A 13,124-nucleotide genomic window follows, 5' to 3' on the forward strand; every position below is an offset into this window, starting at 1 on the left:
GCTACCAAACTGTCGCTCTATTGACAAAGTGACTTCTCGGCCGAAAGGCTGTCAACATATGATTCTCAGAGAGCGCTATGGACTTTACAGATCAAGCACACGGGGAAGTTGTACATTCTCATCTTCCTACCTCGTATCAAGGACCTCTCGCGAGCTGCACGTTGCCATGAGATTGTGGGTTCGATTCCTTCTCGTATTCCTCAAATCTTGCAGCTTTATCGAATCTGCCAATCACAGTAGCACTCAAGCCTTCAGAAGGTGTGCGTCTTCGGTCCGAGCCTCAAGGACTTCTCTTCTCCCAGGATGAGCAAGTATGTTAAGGTGTACCGCGTGGCTTGAACACCTCATATGAACGGTCTTTCGGAATGGTCGGAATGAAATGAATCAGCACTCTTGGACGGATACGAGGGTATCCCGAGTAGAGTGCGTGGTTCTATTGGACATCTTGCACAGTCAGATTCGAGCGGAAAACTTTTGTGTGTGTCTCTGGACATTTGTTCAATGATGTTGTGCAGTTGCACAAGCAAGCTGTGTCCAACAAGGTATGCAAGCATGCGAAGAGCGAAGCATGGCAGTTGGGCTCGACAAATAATTACAAAGGCCTGCATATCTAAGCAGGAATACTTTTGCAAAAGTGCAAGACAAAAGATGTTGTTGGAACGGATGGGGTTGATTGGCATGAGAGACAGGGTTATAGGCAAGTCTTGGTTGTTGCATCGAGAAGCATGCCACTTGATCTGCATGCCATGTTTGCAAGGCTGCGACTCACGAGATCGAGAAACTCCAAACACAACTCAGCCAGTTGAGCCTCCTCGTGCTTGGCAAGTGGTCCCGGTGGATCTTGTTGTCCCGCATCTGGGGAGCAACCAATGGCGGAGAGGAAAGTCACAAAAGTCAAGCAGGACATCAACTCCGTCGTTGTGTGTGTGTGAGATGATCCACGCTGTACGTATCCTGATCCGCGACGATAAGCCGCATCCTGTTTTGGGCAGGAATATTGAGATGCGCCATACATATCGACAGACCACGCGGTAGCCAGCGGCAAGCAACTTGAGTGAAGGCCGAAGCTTAAACAAAGCAGCCACTTACGCGCAGCTTGGAGTTGGCAATTCACGATCGATCGATCTGGGAGCGTGTGAACAAACATGGAAGTTACGGAGTGGGACAGTGCTGTTGTCGATTCTCTCCTGAAGCCTTTCTCTCCTTCTCTTCCATCCTCCTCTTCCATTGTTCACTCAGGTACGACAATACACGACCCGGCGGACAGCGACGATCCCGAACACCTTTAAACAAACCCGCACACGCTTCCTTCGACAAGCGTTTTAGCACTTTTCCGGTCGCCACGCTCTAGCGCTCCATCTCTGCAGTCTTTGTATTGCTCTGCAGTCGCTATCTGTCTCTGTAAACCACACGCTACAAATCGTGTCGCTGGCTTTTACTACACATTGCTAGTCACACTTTGGCAAGAAGAGAATCCTTGATTTCCAGCCACACAAAAACGCCCACGTCATTATTGGTTCGTTCGGCAGTGCCCCACGCTCCACGCTCCATAACATCGATCCGCTTTCTCGACCTCCGTCTCTTCAACCAAAACACGTCTGAACCACCACCCCATCAACACCGTCGCCATGGCAGAATTCGTACGCGCGCAGATCTTCGGAACCACCTTCGAGATCACCAGCCGGTAAATATCAATTCTGGCCGAATTTCGCGAGTCTGTACGCTAACAATGTCGCCAAAGTTATACGGAACTGGCTCCCGTAGGAATGGTGAGTTTGCACAATCTTCTGGACTTGCATGAATGCTAACAGCGTCTCAGGGTGCATTCGGTCTTGTCTGGTGAGCAGCACTTATCGCAGACGCAGCCAGAACAACCTCTAACGAATCTCGCAGTTCGGCAAAGGACCAGCTCACAAGCCAGCCCGTTGCTGTCAAGAAGATCATGAAGCCTTTCAGCACACCTGTCCTGTCCAAGCGTACTTACCGCGAGTTGAAGCTCCTGAAGCACTTGAGACATGAGAATGTGTGTATCGGAAAACTTTTTCTCGCTCGACCAGTCCATCTGACGGAGTTGCACAGGTCATCAGTCTCAGCGACATCTTCATCTCTCCCCTTGAGGACATGTTCGTACCTCTGCTCGGCAAGAGCTCCGTTTGAATCAACTGACATGTATTCAGCTACTTCGTCACCGAGCTGTTGGGCACCGATCTTCACCGCCTGCTCACCTCAAGACCGCTTGAGAAGCAATTCATCCAATACTTCCTCTACCAGATTCTTGTTCGTTCCACCCAATACTCGGCGCACAAAGGCTCGGCTGACCAAGTCTCTAGCGCGGACTGAAATACGTCCACTCGGCCGGTGTTGTCCACCGTGACTTGAAGCCCAGCAATATCCTAGTCAACGAGAACTGCGATTTGAAGATTTGCGACTTTGGTCTGGCCCGTATCCAAGACCCTCAGATGACCGGTTACGTCTCGACGAGATACTACAGAGCTCCCGAAATCATGCTCACCTGGCAAAAGTACGATGTTGAGGTTGATATCTGGAGTGTCGGATGTATCTTTGCCGAGATGCTCGAAGGCAAGCCTTTGTTCCCCGGCAAGGACCATGTCAACCAGTTTTCCATCATCACCGAGTTGCTCGGAACCCCACCAGACGACGTTATTCAAACTATCTGCAGCGAGAACGTAAGACACTGGATTAGCCCCAAACGCCAAATTGTTAGCTGACACAGACCTTCTGCAGACCCTCAGATTCGTCCAGTCCCTGCCCAAGCGTGAGCGTCAACCCTTGACCAAGAAGTTCAAGAACGCCGACCCTCAAGGTATGTCAACATGTAGAAACTGGCTGCAACACAAACTGATGTCTGCGCAGCCATTGAGTTGCTCGAGCGCATGCTCGTCTTCGACCCTCGCACACGTGTCAAGGCTGCCGATGCCCTGGCTGACCCTTACCTCGCCCCCTACCACGATCCCACCGACGAACCCGAGGCTGAGGAGAAGTTCGATTGGTCATTCAACGATGCCGACCTGCCCGTTGATACCTGGAAGATCATGATGTACGTGCACATGCAAAGACAAGTGTCGAAGCAATCTTGACTGACATGATTGTACAGGTACTCGGAAATCCTGGACTACCATAATGTGGACGCTCAGAACGGTGAAGAGGTTGGCGTGCCTCAATAGGAGAGAGGCAGACGTGCGTAATTGAGCATGGTGCGAATACACAGAAAGAGACGGCGCATACAGCGTAACCACAAGGACATGCAAGCTTGGGTTCGCAATGATGGAACTGGTTTATTGTTTTGATTTTAAGAGCACTGGCACAACCCTTCGACTCATGGATATACAAGACGAAGGCGCATTGCACCGTTCGGACTGGCCCAGACACGTTTCGACAACTCCACGTAGACAAGGAAAGCAGTGACTTGAGGAGCCGGAACGGAGGCATTTGAAGCGCCGCGCCAGTGTGAGAGAGATGAGCAAGCATAGCTGCGGAGTCTTGGGGAGGCCATGATAGATACAGACAGTCAGAGCAACAAGCGAAGGCATCACGCAGCGTAACAAGAAATGGATTTTGTTGCACACAATTCCCAATCATACGTACTCGGTACTTTTGAGAGCCTCGGAGTCTGTGCCAAGCCAAATAGGTTGGAGCGTGTGAAGATGTCATACAGATTGTGACCAGTGGTGATTGGCCTGGACCGACACATGACATTGGAACATTGGCAGATCAGTGTATACTTATCGGCTGCAAAATGAGCGTTCGGCGATAGCATAGCACCATGACCGACACATATCACCCCGTAGTAGCAGTCGTCGACTTCCACCACCAGCGGTAGAGCTTCCCAACAGCCAGTGGCCCGAGTAGACATTAGCTCACGTTCAGTCTAGTGGTCCAGAGGTAGAGCGATGGGTAGGAGTGGACGAAGGTTATGATCCTGCCATTGACAACGACTGGCATCTGCTGCCCTTCCTCGCCTTGTCCGACGGAGCCCATGCGTAAATCATCCACCTCTCGAGTGCGACCACCTTGATGCAACAATGAGCTAACCAATCATGACGCAGTGCCACCGAAGACTTCTCGTACTTTACACTCGTCTTGAAGAGCACTCCCGAGCGCTCGTTATTCGGCATCAGCTGCACCCGCCAGCTCGACTCGAGAGAGCTGCTTAACAGACCTGCCGATGTCACTCGCAGCACCGTCCAGAAGGCAGTCGTCGTCATTACCGAGAATCCGCAAACATTCACCGCTATACGCGAGAAGCTCAGTTTCGTCACAAAGGCATGGTTCGCACAAAAGTACGCCCTTTTCCAGAAAGAGACTTGGACAAAATGATATACAGAAACAGTGGCTGATTCTCGTCTAGAGACTTTGCAGATGTCGAGATTCTAGAGGTCTGTCGAGGTCTTGTTTTCATCGAGAGGCAGCATAGCTGACGTTCCTTTCAGCGATTTCAAGAGAGTCTGGACAAAGGCTTTGGCATCCAGGAAGATGATAGAGACCTCTATTTTGGTAATTCTGCCTGGGCCATGTCTGCTCCACTGAATACTGACACTCCTCACAGGCTTGTCTATGCGCGAACTGATTCACCAATTCAAGTGGCAGACCCTGGTGCTTTTCAAGTGCCTGCTTCTGCAGCCAAAGGTATGTAATGGAAGTCCAAGGAAAGAGCAGTACTGACTCGTTGTAGATGCTTTTCTTTGGTTCGAACTGCGAAAAGATGTGTCTCGTCCAGTTCTCTCTCATATCTCTCATACCAACTCTCATGCGTCACCTTCGCGATTGCGCCGATCCGCGCATGGATTACTACGCTACACATATAGAGAAGCCCACTTCGTTGAAGACGAGCGAGCGAGCTTCACTCTTGGCCTATATGGGTATCCCTCTACAAATCTTTGGAAAGGGCAGTCTGTTCGGCCCGTATACGCCACTGCAACAGCTAGACACACTGGCCGACCAAGACACAAAGTCGTACGTTGTCGGTTCTACTAACCAGCTACTTCTGCAGCAAAAGGATCGTTACGCAGATATTTTGGTGAATCTTGATGATAACACCATCAACATATACTCGCCATCTCTGCGCAATGCTTTGGCGTTATCTACAGCTGACAGGCGATGGATCGATTTCCTCACCCAGTCCGTCCATGACACCTGGGACGAAAACATTCCCAGTCGACCCAAGGACATGGGTTACGCAGGCAGCGAAGAATTCATCCGCCTCCAGTTCGAAGAGTACCTGCTCTCCTTACTTTCGGCTTCAAAGTACAGCCGCTTCGTCTCAAGCCACAAAGGCGACCCTAAAGCTTTGCTCTCGGAAGTCGAGGGCGATCCTTCTGCAGAGTTTGGCAGCGAGTTCATGACTCAATGGGCTTTGACCGAGAACTTTGCTCTCTTTGAACGCACGACAGACTCGCATTTATTTGATGTTGTTGAGCCCCGACACCCTTGTGCTGGTGGCTTGACCATTGAAGATGTGCAACGCAGACTTGCTGCTCAGGTCTCTGAATTGCATCTGGATGAGCGTTGGAGAAGCAACAAAGAGGCCATGGGCAAACATATTTCCACAGGTCGCGAACGTGTTGCTGGCGCCATCAACACGCTTTGGGCTGATATTGAGGTCATGCGAGAAGCTCAGCGCAAACGCGCTGAGGAGCAGAAAGCTGCTGCTGCAAACAATCCTGCCACTGCTGACGAAAAGAACGCAAAGGGTATGTTTCCCTTTTCGACATCTCTTGCCCATCATCAAAGTCTATCATCACTAATGCTGTTCGTGTTCCAGTGGCTCAAGCTCAAGCATCAGTCCAAGCAGCCTCGTCCCGCGCAGGTGCATATCTAAGCTCCTGGGGTACGTGGGCATCCGAGAAGCGCAAGAACTGGCAAAAGCCCGAAAACAACCCTATCGCTGCTCCTACAACTTCTACCTTGCCCCCTACGCAGATATGGGCTGCAGAAGACACCAGACCTGCCGTCACTACTGTCTCAGAATTGAGCAAGGAAGATACAATTCAGCCTGTTGCGCCAATTGCAACTGGGAGAAGTGGCGGTGCTAAGGGTGTGAACAAGGAGGAGCACACAGAGGAAGAAGATGTACAGAAGACACAGCAGGAGGATATCGCGATTCAAGTAGCGGCAGAAGATCCATGGGTGCAAGAGAAGATTTAAGTGTTAATAACTGAGTATAAGAATCAATCTTGAGCGATCTTCCATGGCGACATTTTCGATTCGCGAGGCTTCTGTTGGGCTGTAACAACACACAATAATTTCCAGAAGAGAATCTTGTCCGCAGAGAGAGATATTGTCATGACAGATTTTTTGTGGCCACATCTCGGTTGGAAATCCATTGTGCATTGCTTCAGTGAGCATGCATTCTCTCCCGACGAGAGAGGAAGGAAGATGTTCATCTCTCTTTCCCTCACACCTTGATCTCCCAATTCGCTCGTCCTTCAACAAAACTGCCACCATCCAATTCATACCTCGCCGGATCCGGGAAATCAATCCTCAGCATTTCCTCCAGGCCAACCATTTCTTCCAACGCCAACATTTCCGGTCCCTCGCTCCTACTCATATCCTCGCCTATCCTCATCTCCTTGTTTTGGACTTGCTCCTCCATATCCCCATGATGCGCGATTTTCTCTTCTTGCATCGAGTCTTTGCGAGTACTTGTCGCAATGGTCGTGGTCTTGCGAATGTGAGAGTGGGTGTGTCGCCGTAAAGCGATATCATAGCAAGATCTCCGTTTTCTGAATATCGGAATGAAGATTGCGGCGGGGATGAGGATGAGGAAGGCTGTGCCGCCTATTACGCCTCCAATGATTGCTTTGTTGGAGTGGGATGTTGGGGTCGGGGTGGGAGGTAAAGTCGAGGAAGACATTGTGCTTGGTATGCGGACTCCTGAGCTTGGATTTTCTTTTCCTCGATGTTCTTAGGCTGATTTGGAGGGAGGGTGTGGAATGGTGGGTAGGAGAAATTGAGGTGATGTACGAGGGCAATCACGATACTTACTTGAGTCTCTTCCTTCCCTCTTACCCCTCCTGATCTGTGACACAAAGGCTTGCTGCAGACGGAAGCATGTATTGAGAGATGGAAGCTGCGAGTTCCCTAGTCTTGGAAAAGTGTTTTACGATAACTTGGTTCATGGATAGCGACATATTCCAGACCGCCGAGACTGAGAACCATGGAAGAGGTTCTGCCCATAGATGAAGTCAACGTCGTATGGTTTCTTAGCTTCAGTCGTACATTTTAGTGGCTGCAGCGATAGACTCTTGCACATTGCTCGTCAAAAATCACAGTAGATCCATCACAGCATGTGTTACACAAAAGAAGCACGTGCTCGCTAAACAACCACAAGCGCCTGATAACAAAGTAAGAGAGTTCCTTCCATGCATAATTTGCTCGTAAGATTCCGACAGACCCTGCTTTGCAGATGGAAATGTGCATATTATTGCAAGCCTCAAAATCCTCCGTTCCATATGTATCGAGCTCAACAGAAACATCCGCTACAGATGTAAGCATACACAGCATGAACACTAGACATGTCACATGCATGCCTTCACATGAATCCATGTTTGATGGCTTACAGCACTGCTTACGTGACTGAGAAAGTGGAGAAGAATGCGAGGTGCTTTTTTGCTCTTGATTATTGTGATATGAAGCTTGACATGCCTATCGCACGGCTTTTCACGGCGAGACTTGATCGTCAACAGCAACGTCAATCTGCACAGGAGCTTGGTTTTGCTGCTGTCTTTGCTGCATCTGCAACCCCAGACTTCCCAAAGCCGACAAAGTTGCGCCAGCAGCACCATAGTCGACGAACCTCCTTCGGCCAAAAAAGTGGACTGCTTCTCCGTGTGGCCATGTGAGGTTGTTGTATGCCCAGAATGCTGCCAAAGCGATCGAGGTAGAGGTTAGGCCAAGGACTGCAGGAAGATATCTCTGAAGCAGGCTAGGCTGACGATCGCTGGGCAAATGTTGCAGACCTGAGCTACTATTTGGTAGGGGTAGATGGCTGAAGAGACTCTGTCCAATGTATCTGACAACGGCTATGGGACCAAAGGATTGCGGCGATAGCCAAGGGAGGTCTGCAGCGCCCTTCTCAGACTGTGAAAGAGCGCTCAAAGCTTCGTCTGGGTGGGCGTCGACTCGGAGGGCATCTCTCAAAGAGCCGAGGTAGACGACGAGCTTCTGATACTTGAGGCGCATAGTGGAAGCAAGCCAATTCTGAGGCATCTTGGGGTAGAACATCAAGCTCATGTACCCAAAGGCCAGACAGTCGACAACGGCAGGTTGGTCGGTGCCAAGGAGGTTGGACTGATTTTTCAAAAGGTCCTGCAGCGGCTCAAAGAAATTGTCGGCCAGGGCGTTCAGCTTGAAAGCGGCGGCGTGCTCTGGTTGTTGCAGTAATGTGCGAACAGTATCTCTACGACCCAGCAGTCTTCTGGCGTGCTTCTCCGTCTCGTGCTCGAGAGGCTTCTTCTGCTGTTCCGACTGCATGCTCGACGGCTTGTCGATTACATCCTCGTGTATGTCGTCGACATCAAGACTGGAGACTCCCAGGTGCTGGGTGCGTTGTCTGGCTTCATGGCGGCGCTGGGGAGGGACAACAAAGTTGGCGTACCACGGGAGAATCTTGGTGAAAGCGGAACGGGTGCGGTTGCGATAATTCTCGAACGAAACATATAGCGAGATGTCGAGTAGCAGTTGACCTTCTGACTTGATGAAGGCGGAGAGGCTGGACAAGAATTAGTATCTGATGGTCGGCGGAGGTTGCGGCTTGTCTCACGCTGTCGCATCAGCTTGTTGTTGTGCGGTCAAGTTGGTGGCCAATCCAGGAACAGTGCTACCAGATGCATCGACGAGGTATTGCGCTATCCTGTCGAAACCAGAGTATGTTTCGTCGCCGACTTGGAGAAAGGGAAAATGAGTGCCTGGCGCGGCTTCATGGCTGGCGACTAGAGCCCATGCTTGACTGCTGCCTTGTGTGTAGCGCTCGATCAATGCCACAGCAGCAATGCACTCTGCGTCTATCGAAGGTAGTCCGAATGCCGGTCCTAGAATGTGTAGCTTCATCTTGGAAACTTTGTCACCTTGTTGCATGATCAAGGTGGCTGTCAAATAATCTGCCAAGCCTATACATCATCGCAACCAACAACTACCTACATATATTCACTGACCACACAATCTCACTCAACAGGAACTTGGCTGGAGAGCATACCGTCTCGAAGTGCTCGACATACGGAAACAGAATGCGCCTTATGTTGACACAAATACCAGAGATGCCAGAATGTATCAAGAAGTCAGTCACATGTGTTGCAAAAGAGCTCGACAATTCTTCAAAGCTGAAAACTATTCACCGGATCTTATTTTGACGGTTACATATAGACCTAAGGACATCAACCTCATCTCACCGCAGAACTGTCATCTAGAACCATCTATGACTGTATATCCGAAGCAGACAACATCCATAGTTGTCGTCCAATGGCAGTTTTGATCATCTGAACAGTGGTTAATGCTATGACCCTGACAAAAACACGCTTACCCTCCAGACGAGGTCTTCCATTTCCATGTTGGTCAACGATGGTACACAGACAATAGGTTTGTCAATCAAGTCCTCCGTTCCTCCCGCGACTTCAAGTTCATGAACAAGATCAAGCATGATCCACCAATGCTCGGCCTCAGAGATATCCTTCGACGGAGACATGTATTTCCTAATTGGGCCAGCTATCTCCGTCCGGACGACAAATTGGAGGATTGAGCACGGATATTTACCACATAATGTTCTCTAACAGCTTCACAACGTTCGACATGACAGCTTGGTCAGCATGTTCCAACTTTATGCTGCATTTACTCGTCCAACGTCCCTTCTTTACTTGGTAATCTCACTCCTTGCAAGGTGTCGAGTAGCTCCGTCTCAACACTAGGTCCAGATTGGCTTTGGATTGTTTTGTAAGCTCAAACATTCGTTCATATGTGCTTCGCCAATTGGAAAGAGCGAGTAAGGCCGTTGCTGCTCGCGCCTCAGGTCAGCAACACATCTGATGGTACGATGTTCCTCCGAGAGCTCCTTCTCTATTGGTACGCAATGCGGGGATACCCTTGACGCATGTAAGATGCCCAGAGAAGGTAGGTGATGTATATAAACCATCCCATCTTGAGAATGAACATCTCCTTTTCAACACACCCCTCACCACAAACACATCCCTCCAATACACCCACCAAAGCCTTTGCTTCATATTACCAAAACCACTGATTCACTTTCCACTCCATCACATCAATCAATATGTCCAAGTTGATCACTGTCTTCGGAGCCACTGGCAACCAAGGCGGCTCTGTTATCAACCACATCCTTGCTGATGCCCAACTTTCATCCGAGTTCAAGATCCGTGGCATCACACGCGAAGTTAACAAGCCCGCTGCCAAAGCTCTTGCTGAAAACGGAGTCGAGCTGGCAACCGTAAGCTTTCACTTCGTCTCTCGAGACCTACCTCAGAAGCACATAGAAAGCTGACACTTGATAAAAAGGCCGACATGAACGACAAAGCTTCAGTCGCAAAAGCCATCAAAGGCTCTCACACCGTCTTCCTCGTAACCAATTACTGGGAATCCGCCAACCCAGACATCGAACGCAGCCAGGGCATCAACGTCGCCGACGCCGCAAAGGAAGAAGGAATCCAGCATATTATATTCTCCTCCTTGATCAACGTCACCGAAGCCACAGGCGGAAAACTCACCCACGTCCCTCACTTTGATTCCAAAAACGATATCGAGAAGTACATTCGCGGCACTGGCGTTCCTTCTACCTTCATGCTGCCCGGCTACTTCATGTCCAACTTCGCAAGCATGTTCAACAAAGGCGAAGATGGCGTTTACAACTTTGCCATGCCAATCAGCGATAATGCTCAATTCCCCCTCTTCGATGTCGTCGAGGATACCGGTAACTTCGTCAAGAGCATTCTGAAGAATGCCGACAAGTTGAATGGCAAGCAAGTGCTCGCTGCTACTGCTTACTACACCCCTAAGCAAATCATTGCTGATTTTGAAGAGGTGACTGGGAACAAGATGCGCTACATCCAGATCTCGGGTGATCAGTTCAAGTCTTATTTGCCTGAGTTCATGGCCGAGGAGATGCTTCAAAACCATATCTTGCTTGACACCACTGGCTATTATGCTGGTGCTAGCTTGGATGAGAGTTTGGACTTGCTCGAGGAGAAGCCTGTTACTTGGAAGGAGTTTATCAAGAAGAGTGGAATTTGGTAAGAGTGTGGTCGCATCAGGGGAAAGGAGCAATGAGATGAAGCGTGTCTAGCTAGTACGGATTACAGGAGATGGTGAGATCACGCAAAGACATAAGACTGATCTAAACTTGAATTGACAACGTCTGAAGCCTGGCGCGATGTGATCGAGGAGAAAAGATTGAATGATACGCTTCGAAAAAACCAAAAAAGGGGTATTTATACATTAAACTGGAGAAGAGAAAGGCCAGTTCGACGAGACTTTTGTGGGTGAGAGAAACCTTGTGTTAGGACACTGCTCGAGGGTGACCTATCTCCTGAGCTGCTCACCGAGATATTCTAGCACCTTGGAGTTGATGACGCCTTGGTTGACGAGATGCTTGCTCAATCCTTTGACAACCTCCATCTGTTGATCCGGGGTGAGACCAGTGATGGCGGTCTCGATAACACTACCAACAGAGGCTTTGTAGACGGCGATGAAACTAAACGCAGTCAGCTCTGACCAAAAGTCATGTTAGAGTTCATCTACTTACCTCTGGTAGTACATGTAGGCAAAGAAACCCATGATGAATTGGCAGTCCATACGATCAGTCATACCACCATGGCCAGGAATGGAATCACCAAAGTCCTTGATGTTGAAGGTACGCTTTAGACCAGATGCGAAGAAACCACCAAAGGGAGCAATCAGCGAAGCGAAAGTAGCAAAGATCATGATGTGGAACTGAACAGGGGCGACAGTGATTGTGGTAGGCAGGTGAGTCCAGTTGGGAGGAATGAAAGGAAGCTGGTAAGTGTGGGATAGGAAGACAGGGTTGAGATCGCATTCGAGGCCGGTGAAGATGTTTGCACCGAGGTTGTTGACGGGGCAGGTGAAGTACGGGTAGCGCATCAGAACGTTGGAGAGGCCGAATGCAAAGATGATGGTGAAGATCCAGGCGCCAACGAAACCTTCGACAGTCTTTTTGGGACTGATCTTGATGAGTTGAGTACGGCCAAAGGTGATACCGCAGATGTAAGCGAAGATGTCGTTGGTGATGACCAGAGCAGCGGGGAGGAAGAACCAAATCATGCCCTCAAAGATGTTGTTCATGATGAAGTGTGCTTGAACGACGATCAAGTAGAGAGCCATGTGGGTCCAGGCGAACTGCTGGAATTGGAACTTGTAGTGGCCCTTTTCCAGGGAGACGACGAAGAAGACGAAGCCCATGACATAGAGCATGAAACTGATGAAGCGATGGTGGGTAGCAAAGGGCAGGAGGACCTTATCGACCAGGATGATGTGCTTGAAGTAGTAGATGACGCTCTCGCCGTAGAGGAAGTACATGGTGGTACCGAGGAAATACCAGTTGAGAGTCTTGGTGAAGCGTAGCTTCCGGGCTCTGCTAGGGACGTTTGAGATGGCGATGACCTCCTTGAAAGAAATGATCTGGATTGCGGTGACAATGATGATGATGTAGATGTGGCCAGAAAACATTGAGACGAAGAAGAAGATGATCATGACGAGGGTCCAGATAGTTCTGGTGATGAATGTCTGCTTCTTCTTTTCATATTCGCTTTGCGGCGTGGGCTCCTGAGGCTTCAACGAGGCATGTTAGCGAGGTCGTCAGCAATTTGGGAGCGGCATTGGCTCGCCTTGTCGTCGTCGGTCCAGGCACCGTCGTAGGACATGTTGCGGCTTACTTCAGGCTTGGTGACTTGTCCATTCCGGCTAGGACTCGACGTGTCTTTGGCGTCTTGGATATCGTTGGAGGACCTGCTGGGTCTTCTTGCTTCCTTGTGTTGGAACTTGACGTCCTTCTTCGGTTTCGTCATGGTATGCGGAAGGTCGCAGTAGAGCGACTGGGAGACGATGGACGGAAGCTTGCGGCAGCTGGAACGAGATTTCCAACAAGA

General features: G+C 49.9%; 6 protein-coding genes across 6 annotated transcripts; 3 read left to right on the forward strand and 3 right to left on the reverse strand.

Moving 5' to 3' along the window:
- Nucleotides 1–1,628: 1,628 nt before the first annotated feature.
- Nucleotides 1,629–3,185, forward strand: M436DRAFT_74912 (mitogen-activated protein kinase Hog1; the record flags this gene model as incomplete). The annotated part of the gene is made up of 10 exons (XM_013569485.1): nucleotides 1,629–1,684; nucleotides 1,742–1,769; nucleotides 1,820–1,839; nucleotides 1,894–2,023; nucleotides 2,080–2,123; nucleotides 2,178–2,277; nucleotides 2,331–2,687; nucleotides 2,746–2,824; nucleotides 2,875–3,058; nucleotides 3,116–3,185. 10 exons carry the CDS (start codon nucleotides 1,629–1,631, stop codon nucleotides 3,183–3,185), a joined length of 1,068 nt encoding a protein of 355 aa, XP_013424939.1.
- Nucleotides 3,186–3,796: 611 nt separating this feature from the next.
- Nucleotides 3,797–5,880, forward strand: M436DRAFT_12766 (uncharacterized protein; the record flags this gene model as incomplete). Its single annotated transcript, XM_013569308.1, has 8 exons — nucleotides 3,797–3,837; nucleotides 3,894–4,001; nucleotides 4,068–4,301; nucleotides 4,370–4,397; nucleotides 4,452–4,515; nucleotides 4,568–4,647; nucleotides 4,694–5,711; nucleotides 5,783–5,880. Coding segments are annotated over 8 exons (1,671 nt in total), but the record flags the coding sequence as incomplete, so codon positions are not given.
- A 535-nt stretch (nucleotides 5,881–6,415) lies between these two features.
- M436DRAFT_65992 (uncharacterized protein) lies at nucleotides 6,416–6,874 on the reverse strand (the record flags this gene model as incomplete). Its single annotated transcript, XM_013569448.1, has 1 exon — nucleotides 6,416–6,874. One exon carries the CDS (start codon nucleotides 6,872–6,874, stop codon nucleotides 6,416–6,418), a length of 459 nt encoding a protein of 152 aa, XP_013424902.1.
- A 902-nt stretch (nucleotides 6,875–7,776) lies between these two features.
- Nucleotides 7,777–9,069, reverse strand: M436DRAFT_13314 (uncharacterized protein; the record flags this gene model as incomplete). Its single annotated transcript, XM_013569310.1, has 2 exons — nucleotides 7,777–8,731; nucleotides 8,783–9,069. Coding segments are annotated over 2 exons (1,242 nt in total), but the record flags the coding sequence as incomplete, so codon positions are not given.
- A 1,210-nt stretch (nucleotides 9,070–10,279) lies between these two features.
- On the forward strand, nucleotides 10,280–11,256 carry M436DRAFT_53076 (NmrA-domain-containing protein; the record flags this gene model as incomplete). The annotated part of the gene is made up of 2 exons (XM_013569406.1): nucleotides 10,280–10,453; nucleotides 10,522–11,256. The coding sequence occupies 2 exons, from the start codon at nucleotides 10,280–10,282 to the stop codon at nucleotides 11,254–11,256; spliced, it is 909 nt and encodes a 302-aa protein (XP_013424860.1).
- A 285-nt stretch (nucleotides 11,257–11,541) lies between these two features.
- Nucleotides 11,542–13,043, reverse strand: M436DRAFT_84164 (phosphatidate cytidylyltransferase; the record flags this gene model as incomplete). The annotated part of the gene is made up of 3 exons (XM_013569486.1): nucleotides 11,542–11,713; nucleotides 11,765–12,807; nucleotides 12,912–13,043. 3 exons carry the CDS (start codon nucleotides 13,041–13,043, stop codon nucleotides 11,542–11,544), a joined length of 1,347 nt encoding a protein of 448 aa, XP_013424940.1.
- Between the last annotated feature and the right edge of the window lie 81 nt (nucleotides 13,044–13,124).

Source organism: Aureobasidium namibiae (genome assembly GCF_000721765.1).
Source record: "Aureobasidium namibiae CBS 147.97 unplaced genomic scaffold scaffold_15, whole genome shotgun sequence".
NCBI lineage: Eukaryota > Fungi > Ascomycota > Dothideomycetes > Dothideales > Saccotheciaceae > Aureobasidium > Aureobasidium namibiae.